The sequence below is a fragment of the Heteronotia binoei genome, chromosome 8 (assembly GCF_032191835.1).
Source record: "Heteronotia binoei isolate CCM8104 ecotype False Entrance Well chromosome 8, APGP_CSIRO_Hbin_v1, whole genome shotgun sequence".
Taxonomy (NCBI): Eukaryota; Metazoa; Chordata; class Lepidosauria; order Squamata; family Gekkonidae; genus Heteronotia; species Heteronotia binoei.
In genome coordinates, this window is record NC_083230.1 from 133,283,327 (window position 1) to 133,307,753 (window position 24,427).

Genomic DNA, 24,427 nt, shown 5'->3' on the forward strand with positions numbered 1-24,427 from the left:
GCCACTGGTGGCGTTCTTATGGGCCAGTCCCGTTGCTGCAGTTGTTACCATCATGTGAATGCCTGGCGGGAGAGTGCCGTTTTGCAGGCCCTGCGGAACTATTAAAGCTCTCACAGGGCCCTAACCTCCTCCAGCAATTCATTCCACCAGCTAGGGGCAGCAACAGAAAAGGCCCCAGCTCTCATTTTGAGCCTCGCTTCTCTGATTCCAGGGACTGCCAACAGGTTTTGAGACCCTGAGCAAAGTGCTCGCTGGGGCATGTGCAGGGAAAGGCAGTCCCTAAGGTATGCAGGACTCTGGCCATATAGGGCTTTAAAGGTAATGACCAGCACCTTGAAGCAAATCCGATACCGTATCGGCAGCCAGTGCAGCGCTTTCAGTACAAGCTGGATGTGTTTCCGTGGAGGAACTCCCACCAAAAGTCTGGCTGCAGCATTCTGCACTAGCTGAAGTCACCGGATTTGGGACAAGGGCAGCCCCATGTAGAGAGCATTGCAGTAATCAAGTCTCGAGGTGACCGTCGCATGGATCACTGTTGCCAAGTCGGCACATTCCAGAAAGGGGACCAACTGCTTTGCCATCCGCAGATGGTAAAAGGCTGACTTGCCCATCTTCCAACATTATATATGCCATTAAATGCCAACAATACCCTTCAGGTGTCTACATAGGGCCAAAGAATAAATGGACACAAATCTGACATCAGGAATTACAGAACTGAGAAACTTGTCGGAGAACACTTTAACCTTCCTGATAATTCAATGGGTGACCTCAAAGTAGCTGTTTTGCTGCAAAGGAACTTCAAGAACAGAATGGAGAGAGAAATTGCTGAATTACAAATTATCAGGAAACTTGGAACAAACACCTCCCCAGGACTGAACAGGAATATTGATTTTTTTTTATCTCATTACATATGCTAAACCAACTCTGAGTATAGCTATGCATCCACAATATTCCAATGTATTTCTCTTGCACAGAATAATGTTTCTTTTGTATTGACATACTCAAATAAGGCAGGGGTGGCAAGGGTAGCTCTCTAGGCGTTTCTTGCCTACAACTCCCATCAGCCCCAGCCATTGGCCATGCTGGCTGGGGCTGATGGGTGTTGTAGGCAAAAAACATCTGGAGAGCTACTGTTGGCCACCCCCGAAATAAGGAATTTGGGCTGTTTATCGCATTACATATACTAACCCAGCTTCCAGTATATTTTAATGTACCCTTTTTTTTCTAATGGCAAACTAGAATGTATTTCTCTTTTAGAACAGTGTATCAGAATATTGGGGGGGGGGTGTATTTACATACCCAAATAAGGGATATTGGCTGTTTATCCTATTACATATACTAACCCATCCTCCACTATATTTTAATGTATTTTTTTCTAATGGCAAACTATATGATGTTATAACCTCTGTAAATGGTAAGAAGGACTCCTTTAAGCAGTGGAAAACCAGTCCAAGTGAGATTAGTAAAAGGGAACACAGGCTGTGGCAAATCAAATGCAAGACTGTGATCAGGCAGGCAAAAAGGGACTATGAGGAGCATATTGCAAAAAACATAAAGACCAACAATAAAAATTTCTTCAAATATATTAGAAGTAGGAAACCAGCCAGGGAGACAGTGGGGCCCTTGGATGACCATGGGGTAAAAGGATTACTGAAGGAGGATAGGGAAATGGCTGAGAAGCTGAATGCATTTTTTGCCTCCGTCTTCACTGTGGAAGATGAGAACTTTTTGCCCACCCCAGAACCACTAATTTTGGAAGGGGTGTTGAAAGACCTGAGTCAGATTGAGGTGACAAAAGAGGAGGTCCTACAACTGATAGACAAATTAAAAACTAATAAGTAACCGGTCCGGATGGCATACATCCGAGAGTTCTGAAAGAACTCAAAGTTGAACTTGTGGATCTTTTGACAAAAATCTGTAATCTTTCATTGAAATCTGCCTCCGTTCCTGAGGACTGGAACATTTGCTTCCTAGGTAGCAAATGTCACCCCCATCTTTAAAAAGGGTTCCAGAGGAGATCCAGGAAATTACAGGCCAGTCAGTCTGAATTCAATACCGGGAAAGTTGGTAGAAAACATTATCAAGGACAGAATGAGTAGGCACATTGATGAACACAGGTTATGGAGGAAGACTCAGCATGGGTTCTGCAAGGGAAGATCTTGCCTCACTAACCTGTTACATTTCTTTGAGGGGGTGAACAAACATGTGGACAAAGGAGACCCGATAGATGTTGTTTACCTTGACTTCCAGAAAGCTTTTGATAAAGTTCCTCATCAAAGGCTCCTTAGAAAGCTTGAGAGTCATGGAGTAAAAGGACAGGTCCTCTTGTGGATCAAAAACTGGCTGAGTAATAGGAAGCAGAGAGTGAGTATAAATGGGCAGTCTTCGCAGTGGAGGACGGTAAGCAGTGGGGTGCCGCAGGGCTCGGTACTGGGTCCCATGCTCTTTAACTTGTTCATAAATGATTTAGAGTTGGGAGTGAGCAGTGAAGTGGCCAAGTTTGCGGATGACACTAAATTGTTCAGGGTGGTGAGAACCAGAGAGGATTGTGAGGAACTCCAAAGGGATCTGTTGATGCTGGGTGAGTGGGCGTCAACGTGGCAGATGCGGTTCAATGTGGTTAAGTGCAAAGTAATGCACATTGGGGCCAAGAATCCCAGCTACAAATACAAGTTGATGGGGTGTGAACTGGCAGAGACTGACCAAGAGAGAGATCTTGGGGTCCTGGTAGATAACTCACTGAAAATAACAAGACAGTGTGTGTTTGCAATAAAAAAGGCCAACACCATGCTGGGAATTATTAGGAAGGGAATTGAAAACAAATCAGCCAGTATCATAATGCCCCTGTATAAATCGATGGTGCGGTCTCATTTGGAGTACTGTGTGCAGTTCTGGTCGCCGCACCTCAAAAAGGATATTATAGCATTGGAGAAAGTTCAGAGAAGGCCAACTAGAATGATTAAAGGGCTGGAGCACTTTCCCTATGAAGCAAGGTTGAAACGCTTGGGACTCTTTAGCTTGGAGAAACGTTGACTGCGGGGTGACATGATAGAGGTTTACAAGATAATGCATGGGATGGAGAAAGTAGAGAAAGAAGTACTTTTCTCCCTTTCTCACAATGCAAGAACTCGTGGGCATTCGATGAAATTGCTGAGCAGACAGGTTAAAATGGATAAAAGGAAGTACTTCTTCACCCAAAGGGTGATTAACATGTGGAATTCACTGCCACAGGAGGTGGTGGTGGCCACAAGCATGGCCACCTTCAAGAGGGGTTTAGATAAAAATATGGAGCAGAGGTCCATCAGTGGCTATTAGCCACAGTGTGTGTGTATGTGTGTGTGTGTATATATATATATAAAATTTTGGCCACTGTGTGACACAGAGTGTTGGACTGGATGGGCCATTGGCCTGATCCAACATGGCTTCTGTTATGTTCTTATGTTATGTTCTTATGAGAAACTAATGCCCTCTATTTAAACCCACAACTAACAAAGCCAGAATGATACCCAGATTTATGGCACACCTACAACATCTATTTGCTTTTTATCACTCTCCACTGTTGTTTCAGCCCAGTTAACAACACTAACAAACACAGACCCCAATTTGTGATTCTTTTAATCTGCTAAAAACATTCCCATGACTCTACATACCAACTCACTACCCACTTCCTCTATATTTAGGACTGCTTGCCATTCCAATTTTGTCTGATGAAGTCTGCTTAGAACATACAAAAGCTTGCATTCTGAATAAAACTTAGTTGGTCTTAAAGGTGAAACTTGTCTACTGTTTTGTCCTATTGGCTGACTCTACTCTCCCCCACCCATTGGAGGCCCCTGGACAGATGACAATTGTCCATCTGGGGAAACTGCCAGGCAGTGGCTGCTGCTGGGTAATTAATCTTGCATCTCTCAGTAAAATCAACCAAACATGAGTCAGTGGGGGAGGCCCTTCCAAGTCCTGTTTGGTCTTTGAAGGAGAACTCATTGGTTCACTCCTCTCTCCCACCTGAGTGGCTGTTGCTAGCCAGCCAAGCTGATTCAGTCAGTAAAAGGCAACCAACCTTGTTTCAGGCATTGCTGCCTCCCCCTACTCTCCCATTAGCTTAGCTGCCTGTCACACAACTTTGCAGACAAAGAAAGCCTTCCCTTGACTGGCTGAGTGATGGAGGAGGAGGGAAAGAGCCATAGAGAAAGCCTTCCCACAATTGGTTGAGGGAGGGAGGAGGAAGGAAAGCTTTCTCTCAATTGGCTGAGGACTCCTCCCTATCCTCCTCTGGGAAGGAAACACCTAGGGGGGGAAATGGTGTCCTGTTGCAGTAGGCCAGATACAGAGAGGGAGAAACAAATAGGGAGAAAAAACAAGTGACAGAGATTGAAGTCAATGTTATCAGACTGTTCGTCTGAAAGGTATCACTAAAGGCCTCTGAGGGAGAAGTCATTGGGGCCACTCCTGAGCCAGTTCCAGGTTGGTGGGAAATCTCTGGAGATTCTGCTGTGAAGTTTGAGGAGGGCATAGGAGGAGTTTGGGCTTCAGAGTGGGATACCCCAGACCCAGGTTCTTGCTGTGGAAGCTGACTGGGTGATTTCAGACCAGTCACACACACCCAGCCTCACTTACCTTCCAGGGATGTGCTGCAGATCAAAGGGGCGAGAGATGGATGTAAGCTTCTTTGTGTTCCTCCCCACACACACACTGTGCAGAAAGACTGCCCTTTTCCTAGGTAGAGGCTGCAGGGAGTGGGGAGGCAATCGAAAGCTGAAGTCAAAGGGGCAGATAAAGGGAGGAAGATAGGGTTGCCAACTCCAGGATATTTAAGGGGTGGGGTTTTAAGAGGGGTGGGACCTCAGACAGGTAAAATGCCATACATGCCATCCTCCAAACCAGCCATTTCTCCTGGAAAACCACTGTTGCCAATCTCCAGGTGAGGGCTAGATATCACTCAGAATTAGAACTGCTCTCCGATGGCAGAGATCAGCTCCCCTTGAGGTGGTGGGTAGTGAATGCCTTCACTTAGGGAGTGGGAAGACACCAAGGGTGGGAGGGCACTCACCAGAGCCTCTTTCCAGATCCCATTGTATTTTCCTTCAAATTGGTCTAATCCCTAGTACAGTGATAAAGGGGAGGCAAATCCAGTTGCAGCCAGGAAAGCCCTGGCATTACAATCCCAACAACACACACACTTTGTAGCAAGGCGAAAAGTTCATACCTTGAACAAAACTTCATTGGTCTTAAGTGCTCTCTTTTGTGTTTTGGATTGAGGGAACTGGGCAAAGGAAGCTCTCAACCTTTTTATCCCTCCCCAGGGGACCAGGAGGGGGAGGAGCCTCAGCCAATAGAAGGCACAGCGGCTTGGCTCAGTAGCTCTGCTGTATGATTGAAAGAGCTTGTTAAAGCAAACTTTCCCTCCTCCCCCTTCCTTCCCAGGGAAAGAGCCTCAGCCAATAGAGAAAATAGAGCCTTTGCTCTGTAGCTCCTGTGTGACCGAGCAAGCCTGGCAAAGCAAGCTGTGCTGCAGAAGGAAGCAAGAGAGAGGGTGAAAGAAGCAGACGACAGAGAATTGCTCAGCAGCCTGATAGGAGCCCTCTGGTTATTTAAATTAATTTCTTGGTTATTTAAATTAGATTACTGTTTCATTAATTGGCTAATTTGAGGAAACTGTATCTGTGGCAAATTAATTGGGGAAGAGTAATTGATTGGGAGGGTTTTATACTTAAGGAGCCAATGGAGTTAATTAATTTATTATTTTTTAGCTAATGAATTAATGGGTAGATTTGGGGTGGGGTTTTTAATTAAATAACCATTAGACACTATTGGCAGGTTAGCATAATTGATAGATTGGCTAGAGAAGGGAGGGTTGAGGAGGGAGTAGGTTCAGCTATTTCACCGGTCTGAAGTTCTGGTGGACACCAGCAGAAGATGACTGGCCTGGGGATTCCAGTACTCCTGGGGAGGGGAAGGTATGACGGTGGGAACAGGCCAAATTATAAGACATGACAGTGCTCGACCCCCTTCCAGCCTGTGTCTCATCCCGACGGTGACAGGTAGTGGAGCCAGGTTAAAGTACTCGCCTCCGTCACTGGTGTTATGCAATGCCAGGTCCATAAATAATAGGACCTCTACCCTTCAGGAGTTCCTGCTTGAGCAGGATATGGACCTGGCATGCGTGACCAAGACCTGGGTGCGTGATGGGGAGACCGTAGCTCTCTCCCAGATGGCCCCTCCAGGATACTTGGTCTTTCACCAGTCACGGACTAGTGGGTGGGGGGGAGGAGTGGCTCTATTCATATGAGAGGCTTACTCCTTCCGGGCTCTCCCAGCCCCGGAGATCAAGGGCTTTGAATGTGCCGGTCTGGCATGGGACATTGGGGAGGGGTTGATGATCTGGCTGGTGTACTGACCACCTAATGCACCAGCTGGCGCCTTACCGTCCCTGGTGGAGGCTGCAACAGGCTGGGCATTGGAGTACCCGAGGCTTTTGATCCTGGGTGACTTCAATGTCCATGCCGATGACGCGACCTCCAGTCAGGCGATGGACCTAGTGTCATCCATGGCGACACTAGGACTCTCCCAAATTGTTACAACGCCCACTCACCAGGCGGGGCACATGTTAGACTTGGTCTTCACGGCAGAAGTTTTAGTGGACGATATTACTGCTGAAGCAGTGCCATGGTCGGATCATTATGCCCTTAAGGCTCGTGTGGATGTCCCACCCCAAGCCCGTTTAGGCGGCGAACGTATTTTAGCTTGCCCATGGAGCCAGATGGACCCGGAATGGTTCCAGATGGCTCTACAGGATCCCTGGCCTCCTGGCAATTCCTTGGATGACCTGGTGGAGTCTTGGAATGACAGACTCTCCAGAGCCATTGATGAAATCGCACCTAGGCATCCTCTGCGCCTTCGTCCAAAGCCGGCACTTTGGTACAACCAGGAGTTGCGGCAATTAAAGTGAGGACTCAGACGACTAGAGAGGCAATAGCGGCGTACTCGAGACAAAGCGACTAGAACATCTTATAGAGAGTTTATGCAGTCCTATGAGATGGCAGTCAAAGCTGCAAAAAAACCATACTTTGTAGCTAAGATTGCGTCTGCAATTTCGCGCCCTGCTCAATTGTTCAATTTGGACTCTTACAATGCTGCCACAAGGCAGACCAAATTCTAAGGAATTGGAGATCGGCTGTGAGGCTTTTGCAAATTTATTTGCAGATAAGATTGCATTGCTCCACCGCGACCTCCCCACCACATTGGAGACAGTATGCGAACCCGAGGCTCTGTGCCTGTCTTCGGATCGTGTTCTGGACTGTTTCAATGTTCTCAGCCTGGAGGAAGTTGACAGGATCCTCTTGTCTGCACGCCCTACAACTTGTGATCTGGACCCTTGCCCCTCCTGGCTTATTAAAGCTTGCCAGAGGGAGCTCAGATATCCCTGTACGGGATATCATGAATAGATCCCTGATGGAAGGGCATTTTCCAGCACCTCTTAAAGAGGCGGTGGTCCGCCCTCTCCTGAAAAAATCAACACTAGATCCAGCCGAATTGGCACACTTTTGGCCTGTCTTGAATTTACCCTTTTTGGGTAAACTCACCGAGAGGGCAGTGGCGTTGCAGTTACAGAGTTTTCTGGAGGATGCTTCCATTCTCGATCCCCATCAGTCCGGCTTTCGCCCAGGTCACGGGACGGAGACAGTGCTGGTTGCTCTGGTGGATGACCTTCAGCGGCATCTGGACCGAGGTGGCTCGGTGGTACTGATGTTGTTAGACCTATCGGCAGCGTTCGATACGGTTGACCATCGGTTGCTGACTTGCCATCTCGCCGACACGGGGATTCAGGGCCTGGCCTTACAATGGCTTTCCTCTTTCCTCGATGGTCGGGGACAAAGGGTGGTGATTGGAGGTGAACTGTCCCGGAGGCACACGTTTGATTGCAGGGTGCCTCAGGGGGCGGTGCTTTCCCCAATGTTGTTCAACATCTACATGCGCCCCCTTGTTCAGATTGCCCAGAGGTATGGGTTGGGTTGTCACCAATATGCTGATGACACCCAGCTCTATCTACTCATGGACGGCCGGCCTGACTGTGTCCCAGAAAATTTGGACCTGGCATTACAAGCCGTGGCTAGATGGCTCAGGCTGAGTAGATTGAAACTAAACCCAGCGAAGACAGAGGTCCTTTGCTTGGGTCGACGTGGCCCGGGAAGGGAAATTTCCCTACCAGCCTTTGACTGTGTGCCACTGACAATGGCACACAGGGTCAAGAGCTTGGGGATACTATTGGAGCCTGCCCTGACAATGGAGGCCCAAATAGCGGCCACTGCTAAGTCCGCATTCTTTCATCTTAAGTGGGCAAGGCAGCTGGCCCCTTTCCTGGAACACGACGATCTGGCAACAGTGATCCATGCAATGGTCACCTCAAGGTTAAGAGAAGCCATGTTGGATCAGGCCAACGGCCCATCCAGTCCAACACTCTGTGTCACACAGTGGCAAAAAAATTTATATATACACACACTCTGGCTAATAGCCACTGATGGACCTGTGCTCCATATTTTTATCTAAACCCCTCTTGAAGGTGGCTATACTTGTGTCCGCCACCACCTCCTGTGGCAGTGAATTCCACATGTTAATCACCCTTTGGGTGAAGAAGTACTTCCTTTTATCTGTTTTAACCTGTCTGCTCAGCAAGGTTGGACTACTGTAATGCCCTCTACAGAGGGCTACCCCTGTGCCAAACCTGGAAGTTGCAGCTAGTGCAGAATGCTGCTGCCTGGCTGTTATTAGGGCTCCCCAGGTGAGAGCACATTCAGCCGGGGCTCCGGGGACTGCACTGGCTGCCAATAATATACCGGGTTCGATACAAGGTGCTGGTTATTACCTTTAAAGCCCTATATGGCCTAGGACCTGCCTATCTTAGGGACCGTCTCTCCCCGCATGTTCCCCAGAGTGCGCTTAGATCTGGTTCTCAAAATCTACCAACAATCCCCGGGCCGAAGGAGGCCCATCTGAAGTCAACCAGGGACAGGGCCTTTTCGATTACAGCCCCTTGCTGGTGGAACCAGCTACCGGAAGAGGTGAGGGCCCTGCGGGACCTTGGGCAGTTCTGCAGGGCCTGTAAGACAGTCCTCTTCCGGTTGGCATATAACTGACCGGTACCTGAAAAACCCCAAAGGAAGGTTGTAGGATAGCACATTGATAGTTTTCTTGTTTTAACTGCTGTAAACTATTTAATGTATTTAATATTCGTTAATCTGATTGTTAGAATTTTATATTGTGAGCCGCCCTGAGCTGCCTCGGTGGGGAGGGCGGGATATAAATTGAATAAAATGAAATGAAAATACTTCCTCCATTGATAGGAACAGGAAGACTTACTGGATGCCAGCCAGACTTCTCAGCCAGCAGCTCTCCAGGGTCTCAGCCAGAGGAGAGGAGAGTCATTCCTTCCCACCACCTCATGAGCCACACATTTGCCACTGCTGATCTAATCTCAATGTTACCATGTTGACACACACCAGAGTGGCAACATGTTGTATGTGGGGCTGCCCTTGAAGGTTGTTCGGAAGCCACAGTTGGTACAGAAAGAGGCAGCCAGTGGGCCATGGGGACCGTATCACTCTAGTCTTGTTCCATCTACATTGACTCCCAATTTGCTTCTGGACACAGTTCAAGGTGCTGGGATTGACCTTCAAAACCATATAAGGCACCCTGACCTGGATAGCTGAGGCAAGCCCAGTCTCAGAAGCTAAGCAGGGCTGACCCTGGCAAGTACTTGGATGGGAGACCTCCAAGGAATACCAGAGCCAGGGGCAGGCTTTATTCAGCCACCTCTGAATATCCTCCAAGCCCCCAGTAAGGGTCAATCACCAGAGGTCACCATGGCGTCTAGGTGCAGACACACGCACACACACGCAACAATCATATCCCCCCCCCAAACCCTGTAAAGCTTGGGGCCCACATACCTGAAGGCCCCCCTCCTCTTCCCATGTAAACCTACCCAATTAATCTGGTCCACTTCTGAGGCCCTGCTTCGGGGGGTGGCTACCCAAGAAGGGGCTACCTTAGTTGGAGCACCAAAACCTTGGAATTCTCCTGCCCAGAGAGATTTGCCCGTCTCCATCCTCCTCTGTTTTGTTCAGCATTCCCCTCAGTAACTCTTGTTAGCCCTCCTCCGTGTGTGTGTGGTTTTATATATTGATATCATTTTTAATTGTTTTGTATATATTTGTATTTTAAATACTTTTTAATGTTTGCCAACTTGGAGAGACTGGACTGGGTGGAAAGTCACGATAGACATGCTTGTAATAATAATACCGATAATGACGACAACCACCGAATGCCCTGTGGCAGAAAGGTCACCTGACAGGCACATGGGGTAGTTCCACAGTGGGCATGCAGAACACCAGGAGGCACCTCCTCCGTTGACAGGAACAGGAAGGCCTACTGCCAGCCAGAGGAGAGGAGAGGAGAGCCATTCCTCCTTCCCACCACCTCCTCTCCGCCTGAAGCACAAGCCCTTCCACGTTTACGCCCACCTGGCCAGTCAGAAGCTGGGGAAAGGTGGGTTGTGTGGTTGACAGGACAAGAAAGCTTTATTTGGCCTCCTGACACACATTGGGAAAGGGCCGAATTTTGACTTTGAATTCTCGCTGAAGAGGCCAGAGCAGAGCTCTCTGTGTCCCCATGACAAGCTGGGTCCAAAATAACCAAGTCCAGATCCCCAAAATGTTAATTGACCAAGTTTACGCACACAGCAGCCTACATTTCAGTTTGTTCCACAATCAAGGCAGAGAAGAGTTAAGAACTGTGGTGCAGTGTGGAATGCCTATCCACCCCCCCCCCCCGCCATGGTGTAAAGATTCTCGAAGGCCCCCCAGATGTGCACCGGCCTCCCTCTTCTGGCGGACCAGGGGTGATGACCCAGAGCTGTCCGTGCTTGCTCTGGATGTGTGTAGCCAAGTGCCACCCCATTTCTGATCTCTCTTCCAAGTATTATCCAGGGATACAGTTACGTTTATTTCAGATCCCTTCTCTTTCCAGTGAACAAACCCACCCTGCGGTCCAGAAGGCAATGCAAACAAAGACGAGTGGGGATTTGGGGGGGTATCCTTCAAACAGTAGATGCTATGTAGAGTGTCTCGGGGGGGGGCGGGACACGTGCTGTAGATGCTGTGTAGTCCTGGGCAGCCATCTGCCTTCAGCCGTAGCTGTGTGGGCTGTTGGGGTTCACGGGGGAAGAGTCCTGACCTCTTGGCCGCCCCTTCAGTTGCCAGAGCCGATGTCTGAGATTCTGCACTTGGCACGTCCCCAAGACGCAGCCAATGCGCATCAGCTGAGCACGGAGGCGGTGGGGGCGGCGGGCAGCTGCATGTTGCTTTCTACAATGCAATTCTGCCCATGCAGCGAGGCCAGAGTTGCTGCTGGTGAGATGCTGAAGGAAGGCAGGAGGGTCTTCTAACGAGCTGGCTAGGATCAGCAGAGGTTGCTTGCCAGTCAGCCAAGACTTGAGAGCATTGCGGAAAGGCATCTCCGTCATCAGCCAGGCTGGGTGCTGGGCTTTGTCTGAAGGAATCCTGAAGCAGACAAAGAAAAGAGAGGTTACGTGGCAGCAGACCTTGCCCCCCACGCTTGCAGTGCAAGGCAAACAGGCTTCTGAGAGCACAATCAGGCATGCAAGAGACCAGGCCCTAGTTGCTGACACAGTTGCTAAGCTTGGGTCTGGATTGTCCTGCTTCGCAGTGTGGGTGGCCACTGGAACGATAGAAGACTAGGACACCCAACCCAGCCCTCCTGTGTTTCTATTTGCGGTGTGTGTGTGTGTGTGAAGAGGTTCAGGGGTACCAGAATGACCCCCAGCCTTCCAGGAGGGATGCTCCTTGAAGCTCCCAGAGTTTGGGGGTGGCCTGGGGAGCTGCAGCCTGGAGCAGAGAGGGGGAGAAAGGAAGGGCCCCCGGCAAACTTCTGTTTGGCATCCTGTGTGCGCACTTAAATTTTAAAGGGCTGTCACTTTCTATGGGAAGACCTGGCCCTTGAAATCCAGAGGCCAGGTCCACCCCACTGGAAAACAAAGGCACCTGGGACACCACCAAACAGCGGGGAGCCGACTCTCTACATAGCTGTTCCACAGAAAGCCTGTGGACTGCTGTGTTCTCAAGCCCAACTGAGAAACACACTGAAGGGTCCTGCGAGTAGAGAAAATAACCGGAAAAGCTTTTATTAGAATACCAGTACAGGTAGGGAGCTATTGGGCCCACAAGGCTCAAGAAAACCTCAGGACATCCCAAGTTCTTCAGCTAATACAGAGGATGACCGAGGCTCTTATTCCCCTGGTGATGCACGCATGCATTAAGCATTCAAACAACACTACATGGCTTGGCCTCTCTCCATTGGTGGATCTGAATTTGGGGCCTGGAGAAACCAGATCTTGTTACCCATCCAGGAAAGATTGCATTGACACCTTGGAAAGGGTAATAAGCTGCTCTGCCTTCTTGATTCCAGCCACTTGGCGAGGGTCTCCCCAGCCTTCAGCCTTCAGTCATGCCCTTCCCTATTGGAAGGAAGTCCTTCTTCACCCAAAGGGTGATTAACATGTGGAATTCACTGCCACAGGAGGTGGTGGCGGCCACAAGCATAGCCACCTTCAAGAGGGGTTTAGATAAAAATATGGAGCAGAGGTCCATCAGTGGCTATTAGCCACAGTGTGTGTGTATATGTAAAAATTTTTGCCACTGTGTGACACAGAGTGTTGGACTGGATGGGCCATTGGCCTGATCCAACATGGCTTCTCTTATGTTCTAGGAGGCAGATGGAGAACCACACCAAGGACCCTCCTCCCATCCTCCTGCTAGCCTGGGAGAGACGGGACCTTTATGGCGCTGCTAAGATATCGAGGGCATTTGGTCAAACGTGGAATGCAGTTTCCATTTTGTAGCTAAGTCAAGCAGCCACCAGCCTGCCTATGGATCCCACCCATCCAACTCCGCCTCTTGCAGGCAGCAAAGGAAGGAGAAAGAAATCAAAGTGCCCCTTCTGAATGGCTTTATTTTCAGTGGGAAGTAGACCCGGCCTCTGACTCTGGAGTAGCCCCTCATTCTGAGGAATCAGCGCTGACAGCCCTTCTCTTTCCAGGCACTGTTCAAAGTGCTGGTTTGGGGGGGGGGGGCAGGCAGGGTATCTGAAGGACCGCCTCCTCCCCTACGGTCCCACCCCCAGTCCACACACTCTGCTTTCTGTGTCTGTGGTGTTTGTGTGTGGTGGTGTGGCATCCAGAGACACGGCTTGGTCTGTGGTGGAAAGGAATGCCCTTCTTGCCCTCAAGGTTCACCTGGGGCCGACCTCAGCATCCTCTGGGCACCGACCCATCACATTGCTTTGAAGCCGGGCTCTGATCTCCTAACTTTGCTTCTGGCCTGGCTCATAACACTGCAAATACTACTTTATCCTGGGTTTCCGGTAGCTAGTCACTTTTTTTAAATTTTACGCCTTTTAATGGTTTCATTCGAGCTCAGGGGAAGCTCAGCAGGGTGGGTACTCGGGTGGGAGACCCCCCCTCAGGAAGGCCACAGCCGACCCCACCCCCCTTCACCACTTGCCTGGAAAGCCGCTGGTTGGGCTGCCATGAGCTGGTTGGGACACACACATGCCCTCTCACACATTACTTGATGTGTTCTACTGTCAGCCCCCCCTGCCCCTCCCTTTGGTCTTCAGCTTTAGGAGGCAGCCTGATGAGGAGGGAGGGGGAACTCCAGTGCTGGCTCCCGTCTTTATTTTGCTTCAGTTAGTCCTAATATCACTCATGACATGACTGCAGCTTACTGACCACAGTAGTGCAGCCTTGAAGAAAGCAATCTAATTCCTTTCTCAGCCTCTTGCTCTGAAGAAAGGGTGGGCGTGTGTGTGTTTGTGTGCGCGTGCAGCTTTGCAGGATGCACATTGAAGCTGGCAGCTCTCTTTCTCCCTTCCTTCCTCCATGCAGTCAGGCTCTACCCAGTCACTAGACACACCTGTGTGACTGGTGTGTGTGTGCATGCTCCAGAGGTGAGCAGGCGCCAAGCAGACCTGTTGTGGGGCAAGGAGAGTGGGCCGTACTGTCCAGCCTGCCCACAGCACAGACAGCAGCAAGTGGTGCAGCAGGAGATGGGGAGGCTGGCGGAGGCCTGAGGCCTCTGAGATGGGGAATTCCGGCCTGTCTGGGGATGGGGAATTCCGGGGAAGAGGGAGGGACTTCAGCAGGACCATCCGCTCCCTCCTGCTGCTGGAGCCTGTGGTTGCATAGTGGGAAGTGCTCTGCTTACAGCTCCCTCCGGAGTGTTCCTGTCCCCATCAGCCACCCTTATGGATCTTTCCCGTCAGTGTTGCAGAAAGAGAACTACAGGCAAGTTGCTTGCTGCTGATCCCCACGGGGGCCCCCAGGGTGACTTGGGGCACTGGCAGTGTTGTCCCACTCTCCTCTTCCTCCAGTTCCCCCCCTCACCGTCTCCATGATTCCCACGGCTTCCCTAAAACCAGTGGACGGGCGGGCAGGCAGTCACTCACGTGAGGAAGGGATGTCACAATGGGAGTTCAGGAGGTTCTGTCAGGCAAGCACAACTCGCCGCGCTGGTTTCAAAGCGGTCTAAGGCGAGGAAGATGGGCAGTGGGGGCGGAAACGAACACCGCCCTGGTTTTGCAGACCTGAAAACAGCACCAGTAAAGGGGAGGAGGAGGGGTTTCACATGCTGCAATCTTGGGATCTTCTGCAGGCAAGAAACCCTCAACATGGGACTTGCTGGCAACTGAAAATGCACAGGCTTTGGGAGCCCAACAGGTAAAGGAGCAGAGCTGATCCCCACAGAAGCCTGTCACAGTGTTCGTTCATTCAGCTGCCTAAGAAATGGTTCCTGCTTCCCATCTTTAAACCATTTGCTGTATCGCAGACAAGGGCCTGGTCAGGTTCTGTGCAGCTCTCACCAACTCAGCCTCATTGCTTTGAATCAAAGGAGGAGTTCATTGAAAAGATACATGTTCACAGCAAGACCTTTCTTCTTAGAGCTGACTTCCAAGGGGAGGGTCAGTTACTTATACCCTATGCATGGCCACTAATGCCATGTCAAGTCAAGTTAGCCTTTATTGGCATAAAATATATAAATATATATATCAGAGCAAATTAGTTTAAAAAGGTAAAACAACTGCATATATATATCTCAGAGTAAGCGTAAACATAAACTGTTTCTATGAGATCCCTTGGTGTGCCTTTAAAAGAGAGTAAAGAAACTTAGCCACTTTCTCAGTGACACTAGATGAAGAATTGTTCAAAAGTCTATGGACCTTAAATGCATCAGAACAATCAACCATGCTAACTAAAAGAGAATGTAAATACTTGTGACGAAAATCTGTATCCAAACAACAATAAAGACTATGAGTAACTGACTCCACACATTTTAGTTTACAGAAGCCGTATCTGACTGAGTAGGCTGTCTTGTTGAATCTGCCATAAAGAATGGCAGAGGGCATGGCGTTGCATCTGGCAAAGGAGAAAGCTCTGTGCTGCTGTGGCACCTGCAAGACAGATAGATAGAAGGCCCTTTCCCCAGTACTAAGAGGGATCTCAAAGCTCAGTGGGAACAAGTTTTCTTAGCCAGACTGTATAGTTCTTGGTGCTCAGTATCTAGCAACCTGTTTTTAATTTGTTGGGCTGTGGCGGTGAAGGACAGTCGTTCTAGAGATAGACCCATTGCTTTGATTTCTTTCCTCAATATGTGCTGACCAATTTGACAAGTTAAGCTCAGAGAGCATTTGATAGATATAGCTCCTCGGTTCAGAGCTGTAGTGCAAGCGTAGCCAGAATTTGAAGCTCATGAGCCACGCACCAGTAACCATTAGGCTGCTAATGACATAAGCAGTTCAAGCCATGACAAAAACTCAGCAAAAAGGAGAGGCTGAGAAATGTGGGCTTGGTCTCAGTACAGAGCTCGTGGCCCTATTGCAGTCCATGGCACAAGCTGGCAGAGTTCACATGCATACAAAATCCACCCATTTCAGCTCCAGACTTGTGCTGGATTGCATTTTCCCTTCACCAAAATAGACTGCTGTGAGTGAGGGACTCACACGGATTTGTGGGGGGATGGACTTCATTTTCCTCCCCCCCCCACCCCTCTTATTTCCTTTTCCCCTTCCTGAAAGTCTCCAACAGGCTTTCCTGAAGGGAGGGATGGTGAGTCAGTAGTAGAGCTTCTGCTTGGTAAGCATAAGGTCCCAGGTTCAATCCCCGGCATCTCCAACTCAAAAGGGTCCAGGCAAGTAGGCATGAAAAACCTCAGCTGGAGACCCTGGAGAGTGGCTGCCAGTCTGAGCAGACAATGCTGACTTTGATGGACCCAGGAGTGTCTGATTCAGTAGAAGGCAGCTTCATATGTTCCTCTTTTCCTGCAGCCTTCCCACGCCAAGCAGATGCTCTGCCACTGAGCCGCAGCCCCTCCCTCCCTCCTCTCCTGGCAGCCTCTCTGCCTGCCTGCAGGGAAACTCTGCCTAGGCTGCCAGGCAGGCTCCGCTCTGCTGCACAGCAGGGCACCCACGAGGACCTTCCCGCCTATTCCCTTGGCTGCCGCCATGCTGCTTCCTCTATAGACTACTCCCTGTTGGAGTGAGGATGCTCCTACTATAGAATTTTTGCTTTGTTTAATCCGTCTTGTTTTAGATGCACGTTTGATTTGGCTGCTTTGGGTTTCCACGTGTTTTCAGATTTCTGCACCCCAAACGCCACTGCCCTGTTGACTGGATGCCTCATCCTGTTGACTGTATTTGACTTACATGACATAATCTGCCTTCAGACTCAGTGACAAAGGTGTACTATTAAGTATGTTTTAAACCAGGGCTTTCTTTTGTAGCAGAAACTCCTTTGCCTGTTAGGCCACACACCCCTGATGTAGCCAGTCCTCCAGGAGCTCACAATAGTCCCTGGACTGAGCCCTGTGAGCACTTGGAGGATTGGCTGCCTCATGTGGGGGATGTGTGGCCTCTCTCTTCCCCCTCGCCAAAGGAAACCTCACCACAGGTCCAACCTGCAGATGCCACCACCACTTTAGAACAGGACTTGAGGCATTTAAAAATGCCACAACAGAACCAGGAGTTCTTGCCCCCCCATGAGCCTTTTCACGTGCCAAAACAGTGATGGGGTGGGGAACCATGGACATCAAAATGTCTCCTTCCACCCATAGTGGGAAGTCAAATGTAGGCCTCACGCCTGAAGCTCCTGGCAACTAGATCACGCTGGCCACTGTGAGGAGGATGCTGCAAGCAGCTAGGTCTGGGTGAGTCATGCCAGTCATATGGCAGCAAATTACCTGGAGGTGCTGTCAAGCCTAGTCCCGATGAATCCTCCCTCGCAGGCTGAAAGGGCCCTGCCCTGCCCTGCCCTTCCCTATCCCACTCTTTACTGACAGAAACCAAAACTTGAAGGCTGGCAATACTGTGGTAGTTGCCTAGCAACATTTGTTTCTTAAAGCTACAGACACCATTTCCATCCTTATGGAGGGTTTTCACACATGAGCGCGCACACGCACACACACTTGTGTGTGTTTTAAGATTTCAGATTCTTTTCTGCACAGCTGGTGTTTTTCTTAGGGCTGTGGAAAGCTCTGTCTTGTCTGTCCATGGCCCCAGTCTCTAGGTTTAAGCACCCACAGTTGGAGACACACGGAGCATTAGATATATTGATTTTGTCCTTGGCTACTGCAAGGAATAAACACATCTGCTGGCTCTCATGTGCTTAGAAGGGGTGGTAAGAGACCAGAATGAACCCACTGTCCTTCGTGTCTGGATGAAGCAGCTGTGTGCCTGAGGAAACCTCTGGGCCTCATCTGAGACAGCCACAATGTCAGTCTTGAGCCAGGAGGAGCAGTGGGGCCATCCCTGGTGGATCAGCTCTCACTTGACTGGGGGGGGGGAGGCTCTGAGGGGCACCACAGGGTTCCATCTTGTCTCCCTGCTGCTTGAGATTTTCATGAAGCCACTCAAAGTTCACCAGGGCACCTAAAGTGCCATCAATATGCAGACAAACTCAGCTCTATATCTCCATAACAGCGGAGTCAGGTGGGTCTGCAGAAGTGCTGGGTGTGTGTATGAATCACTGGAGAGCGAGTCTGGTGTAGTGGTTAAGTGCGTCGACTCTTATCTGGGAGAACTGGGTTTAATTGCCCCCTCCTCCACATGCACCTGCTGATGTGACCTTCAGTAGTAATGCGTTCTCACAGAGCTGTTCCTCTCAAAAGCAGTTTCTGTCAGAAATCTCTCAACTCCACCCACCTCATGGCCATGTGTGGGGAGGGGAGGGGAAGGGAAGGAGATGGTAAACCACTCTGGGACTCTTTGAGGAGTAAAGGGTGGGGTATAAATCCAGTCTCTTCTTCTTAATAGGTGCCTGGAGGCAGTAAGGGATGGATGAGGTCCAGTAAAACTAAAGCTCAATCCAGACAAGACTGAGATGCTGTTGCTCAATGACAAAGCTGCTCCAGGACTGATGAGCTAGCTTGTCCCAGAGGGTCTGTACTCCCTCAAAAGAGCAGGTCAGTCGCTTGGGAGGGCTGCTGGATCCTGGCCTATAGTTGGAGGCCAAGTCTTCTCTGCAGCGCACAGAACTTCTAATCAACTTCAGTGGATACACCAGCTGTGGTTATTCCTCTGAAAGCATGAACTGGCCACAGCCATCCACGTTAGATTATTGCCAAATGCTCTACAAGGGGCTGCCTTTCAAAACAGTACAAGAATTTCAGTGAAAGAAGGCTGTGTCCCTCTGGTGTGGAAAGATCTACACTGGTTGCTCATTTGTTTCCAGGATCCATATAAAAGGCTTGCGGGGGGGGGGGACAGTTCTTGAAGGACCATCTCCTCCCAAGCCGCCCAGCCTGCCAGTGGAGATCTGCCTCACAAGCCCTGCCCCCTGTCCCCCCGCCCACCTACAGAGGAGAGCCAAGGGGCAACCACAGCGGGGCTTTTTCAGTACTGGCACCTGGCTGGTGGAATGCCCTTCCCTGGAAACTTCCCTGGCACCCACGTTGCTCTCTTTTTAGGCATTGGGCAAAAAAGGTTTCTGTTCACCCAGGCACTTTATTAAGGGGTTGATGTTTTAAAGGTAAAAGGTATTCCCCTGTGCAAGCACGAGTCATTTCCGACTCCAGGTGATGTTGCTTTCACAATGTTTTCATGGCAGACATTTTTACGCGGTGCCTTCCCCAGTCATCTACACTTCCTCCCCAGCTAGCTGGGGACTCATTTTACCAACCTCAGAAGGATGAAGGCTGAGTCAACCTTGAGCCGGCTACTTGAACCCAGCTTCCACCAAGATCAAACTCAGGTGGTGAGCAGAGCTTGGACTGCAGGACTGCAGCCGACCACTCTGCGCCACAGGGCTACTTGATGTGTTACCCTCCTTTTAATAGTCAAGTTAGCCTTTATTGGCATTATATATATATATCAGAGCAAATTGGTTAAAAGGCATAAAATGGAATGATTGCATATATATACATCAGAGTAAGCAAAAACTATTTCTGTGAGATCCTCTGACATGCCTTTAAAACAGTAAAGAAACAGAGCCACCAGATGAAGACTCGTACAAAAGTCTATAGACCTTAAGTGCATCAGAACAATCAACCATGCTAACTAAGAGAGAATGTAAATACTTGTGACGAAGATCTGTATACAAATTACAGTAGAGGGGCTCACTGATGAGTTACTATCCTTTTAACAGTGTGTTTCACTCTGAAAACTGGTGTTCATTTTAAACTGCCTAATTATGTTCTCTATTCTATTTGATTGATTTATGCTGGGTTTTAATTAATAATTTTTAACATTTCATGCTTTTATTATGTTTCTCTTTGGAAGCAGCCTAGGGTGGGTTCCCTGGAGAGGTGACATACAATGAGGAGGAGGCGGAGGATATTGGATTTATACCCCACCCTTCACTCAGAGTCTCAGAGGGACTTCCAATCTCCTTCCCTTCTGCTCGCCCTACCTCTTCTAAGCTCCTCAGCAGAGGCCCCCAGCTGGGTGGGGCAGTCCTCTTTTGCAGACCACAGGGGCAGGCCTGTAGCTACAGGCCAGGGGAGGGGAGCCACTAAGTGCCCCCTGGCTTTTAGAAATGCCCTCCCCCAACTTTTAAAATCCTGGCTGCGGGCCTACGCAAGTGAGACCAAGCCTCCTCCTGCCTGTATGGCCTGGGAGAGTGGGAGGTCAAGACCTGGCAGAACGAGGGGAGACGTGGTTGCCCCACCCCCGCATCTCCAAGACCAGGAGGGGCGGAAGGAAGGAAGGAAGGAAGGAAGGAAGGAAGGAAGGAAGGAAGGAAGGAAGGAAGGAAGGAAGGAAGGAAGGAAGGAAGGAAGGACTTTCTTCCCCCCCCAGTCAGTCAAGGGGGTACTGCAGGGAAGTCTCCCGGGGAGGGAAAGGGACAGAGAGCAAAGCCCGCAGAGAGAGAGGAGGACACACAGAGGAAAGGAGCTACCTGCAGGAGGCCACATATGCCAGTCAGGTGGGGGGGGGCGGATGTGAATTACTGAAACCAGCAGCATCAAAGGCTCTTGGTCTGCCTACAGAGGCTTTCAAAACAGTCACCTTCCCTGTAGGAGAACAAAGTCAGAGTCCAGTTAGCCCACCTCTAAGACCAACACAGGTTTATTTAAGGTGTGAGTTTTTGTGTGCATGCATACATGCTTCCTCAAATTGGAATGAGACTTAGGGGAGAGGGAGAGAGAGGGGGTGGGGTGCATAGGGCACAGAGACCTCAGAGGCCGCCCTGAGCCCGCTTCGGTGGGGTAGGGCGGGATATAAATCGAAATAAATAAATAAATAGAAAATCCATCCCACATTTTCCTTGCAACTGTGTGTGCTGCAAGATGTTGAAGCTCATGCTCCCTGGAGTTGAGTCCTTGCAAATAAAGGGTTGATGTTTTGAGCCAGCTTGTCTCTGTTCAGTGGACCTGAGAACTGGTGCCTAGTGAGTACTTTGACCTCCGAACCCATGGCCAAAGGGGGATATTACATTGGAGAGTTGTTGCCAATCTGAGTAGACCCCGGGGGTGGGGGGAAAAGCTTGCAATGCCAATTCATTGTTTTCACAGACTCAGAGCATTTTATATTTTTAGTTTCTGTTGTGATTCTTGTGATGATGATATTGGATTTATATCCCGCCCTCCACTTCGAATCTCAGAGTGGCTCACAATCTCCTTTATCTTCCTCCCCCACAACAGACACCCTGTGAGGTGGGTGGGGCTGAAAGGACTCTCACAGCAGCTGCCCTTTCAAGGACAACCTCTGCCAGAGCTATGGCTGACCCAAGGCCATTCCAGCAGGTGCAATCAAACCTGGTTCTGCCAGATAAGAGTCCACACACTTAACCACTACACCAAACTGGCTCTCCTAGGAGTGGGGAACCAAAATGGGTTCCCCCAGATAAGAGAGCTCTGGCTGACCCAAGGCCATTCCAGCAGCTGCAAGTGGAGGAGTGGGGAATCAAACCCGGTTCTCCCAGATAAGAGATCTCTTGCTGACCCAACGCCATTCCAGCAGCTGCAGGTGGAGGAGGGGGGAATCAAACCCGGTTCTCCCAGATAGGAGAGCTCTGGCTGACCCAAGGCCATTCTAGCAGCTGCAAGTGGAGAAGGGGGAATCAAATTCGGTTCTCCCAGATAAGAGAGCTCTGGCTGACCCAAGGCCACTCTAGCAGCTGCAAGTGGAGAAGGGGGAATCAAATTCGGTTCTCCCAGATAAGAGAGCTCTGGCTGACCCAAGGCCATTCCAGCAGCTGCAAGTGGAGGAGGGGGAATCAAACCCAGTTCTCCCAGATAAGAGAGCTCTGGCTGACCCAAGGCCATTCCAGCAGCTGCAAGTGGAGGAGTGGGGCATCAAACCTGGGTCTCCCAGATAAGAGAGCTCTGGCTGACCCAAGGGCTCAAAGCTGGGAGCAAAGCTGAGCCGCCTCTTTCCTCCACCCAAGTCTCTGGTGGGGGAAGAGACAGAGCTGCGCTGGCGGGGTGTGAGGAGGGGGCATCTTGCCGCCAACAAGACCTACTCCCACGCACCAGGCCTGCCTCCATCAAGTGGCAAAATCCGCCTCTGGGACCAGCGCAGAGGGGCAGGCTGAGGTGCCTCTGTTGCTGCCCTCCTCACCACCCAAAGCCTGCACCTGGCATTGCCTGGTTCTCCTTCAAGCAGCCTTCCTCCAAGCGTGCCAGGCTGGCTCCCAGACCACAGGCCCAGGGCAGGGGGTGGCGGCATTGGAAAGCAGCACAATGTGGTTGAGACCTCCATAGGCCCAGGGGGAGGGGCTGGGGGGCCGCTTTGCTCAGGGCCCACAGAGCAAGCCCCCTACGACCTTCCCTCTGGGCATGGACACATTTCCCTTCATGCCGGACCACACAGACCCCAAGTGCAGCTCGTCTGCGGAGGAAGACTGGACAGGAGGGGGAAAGACAAGCAGCCCTCGTTCCCACCAGAGCTTTCACGAAGCAGAGCTGCTTTCTCGGATGCAGAGAAGCACCAACAGCAATAGCGGCTGCTCCCCCTTAGCCTCGGTCAGCCACCCAGCCGGCTCCTCCTGGGCACACCCAAAGGGTCAGCACCCACGCAAGGGGGTCTTCTGCTGCGCACCCTTTTCCATGGGGGGGGGCTGATTTCCCCATCACTCCCTCCCCACACTGCATCTTCTCCGAGGAGGGGACCACTCAGCAGCTGAGCTGGAAGGAGCCCAGGCCCCTGGCATGGCGACGCCCTAAAGCTCAAACCCCGACCCGACGGGCAGCCGGGGAGGCGTCTCACTCCCCCCAGCCACGGCTGCTGCCCCTAAGCCCCGCCCCTCCCCTCCGGCGGCCAAGTCCGGAGCCAGCCCCAAGAAGCCCCTGCCCTCCCCCCCCTTGGAGGGAGAGCCGGTGGAGCCCGGCCGGCGGCGGCAGCAGCAGCAGGAGCAGCGCTCACCTGGGCCAGCGGCAGGCGGGCGGCGGTGGCAGCGGCAGGCGGAGCCCCCTCGACGGAGCGGCGGGCAGGCCGCGCAGCACCAGGAGCAGCAGTAGGAGGCGCCCCATGGCCAGGCCGCAGGAGAACGAGACCCCCTCCAGTGCTCGCTGCCAGGGGACAGCCTCTCTCGGGGAAGCAGCACTGGGGAGGCGGCGGCGGTTCTCGCGGAGCCGGTCTGGGCGGCCGCGTCTTAAATACCCTCGAGGAGCAGCGCAGGCCGCCTCTCCCGGCTCCAGCCCTGCAGGGCGGGGCGTCCCTCCTGCTGCCCTCCCCAGGACCGGCCGGCCCGCGGGGTGAGGGGGGCTCCAGCGGCAGCCTCGTGGGGGGGGGGAGATGCAGGGGCGCCCCCCTCGCCACGTGGAGCTGCAGGTGCCCGGCTGAGCGAAGGGGCCGCCCCCCCCCCCCGCGGCAGAACTGCGGCCAGCCAGGCCTGACCTCCTGGGCTCTGCTGGACGGCCCCTCCGCCCCCCTACAGTCCCCTCGCCCGCCAGCAGGCGGCAGCGGCCTCCCGTCCGATGAAAGGGAGCTGGCCCGCCCGCCCGGGGTCCTAGGAGAGGTCAGGGCAAGGGAGCCGCGGCTGCGTGCCAGCCTCCCGGCCAGGGTGCTCTCCCCTCCCAATACTTGCATCTGGAAGGAGGGCGGGGCCCGCAACTCCTACTGACATAGTGAACTCTCGGATGGCGCCTTCTCCCAGAGGCACTCAGCTCCCTCCAGAGCCGGAAGCCTGGCAGCCCTTTCTCGCTCATGGCGTTGGAAGGAATTCCACACATCCCCAGAAGATGGCAAAAACCTCCAGCATCCCTGGCCAATCTGGCCTGGAGGAAAAGTGGCCACCAGCATTTCCCTGGGCATGTTAAGAACGAAGCACTGATGCAGCCCTTCCTGCCCTCCTCAGATGGCCATCTAGCCTCTGGTAAAAACCTCCCAAGCAGGAAGCCTGTTTCACCGAGGAACTGCTCTGCCAGCAAGTTCTTCTTCCCGTTGAGCCTAAAACTCTGATTTAATTTCAGCTCAGTTTCTGGTCTGACCTTCAGGGTAGAAAACATTTCTGCACCATCCTCTAGATCAGGGGTCCCCAACCCCTGGGCCGGGGACTGGTACCCAGCCACGGCCTGTTTGAAATGGGCTGTGCAGCCTTCCCCCCCCCCCCCACCACAGCGCTTCCTCTTCCCCCCATTTTCACCATTTTAAGGCTGGGGAAGGAGGAAAGGGCAGCATTGCTGGCTGCTGCTGCAGCGGTTTCCCTGCCCATCAGCTGATGGGGGGGTCAGCCTGGGAGGCACTTCACAGCCCCCTCTCCAGCTTTAAAATGGTGAAAACGGGGAGGAGGAGGAGGCAGTGAGGCTGCGTGGGGGGATGGCAAAGGAGAGAGGAGGAAATGGGGAGGAGGCTGCATGGGAGGTTGAAGGAGGAAGGAACGGGGAGGAAAACAGAAGGCAGCAGGACTGCACGGGGGTGGGGC

At 51.6% G+C, this 24,427-nt stretch overlaps 1 protein-coding gene across 1 annotated transcript; it reads right to left on the reverse strand.

Moving 5' to 3' along the window:
• Positions 1 to 10,979: 10,979 nt before the first annotated feature.
• ADM2 (adrenomedullin 2) lies at positions 10,980 to 23,078 on the reverse strand. The gene is made up of 2 exons (XM_060244654.1): positions 22,927 to 23,078; positions 10,980 to 11,555 (listed from the first exon to the last, which is right to left on the reverse strand). Exons 1-2 carry the CDS (start codon positions 23,031 to 23,033, stop codon positions 11,180 to 11,182), a joined length of 483 nt encoding a protein of 160 aa, XP_060100637.1. The 5' UTR covers positions 23,034 to 23,078; the 3' UTR covers positions 10,980 to 11,179.
• Positions 23,079 to 24,427: the final 1,349 nt, after the last annotated feature.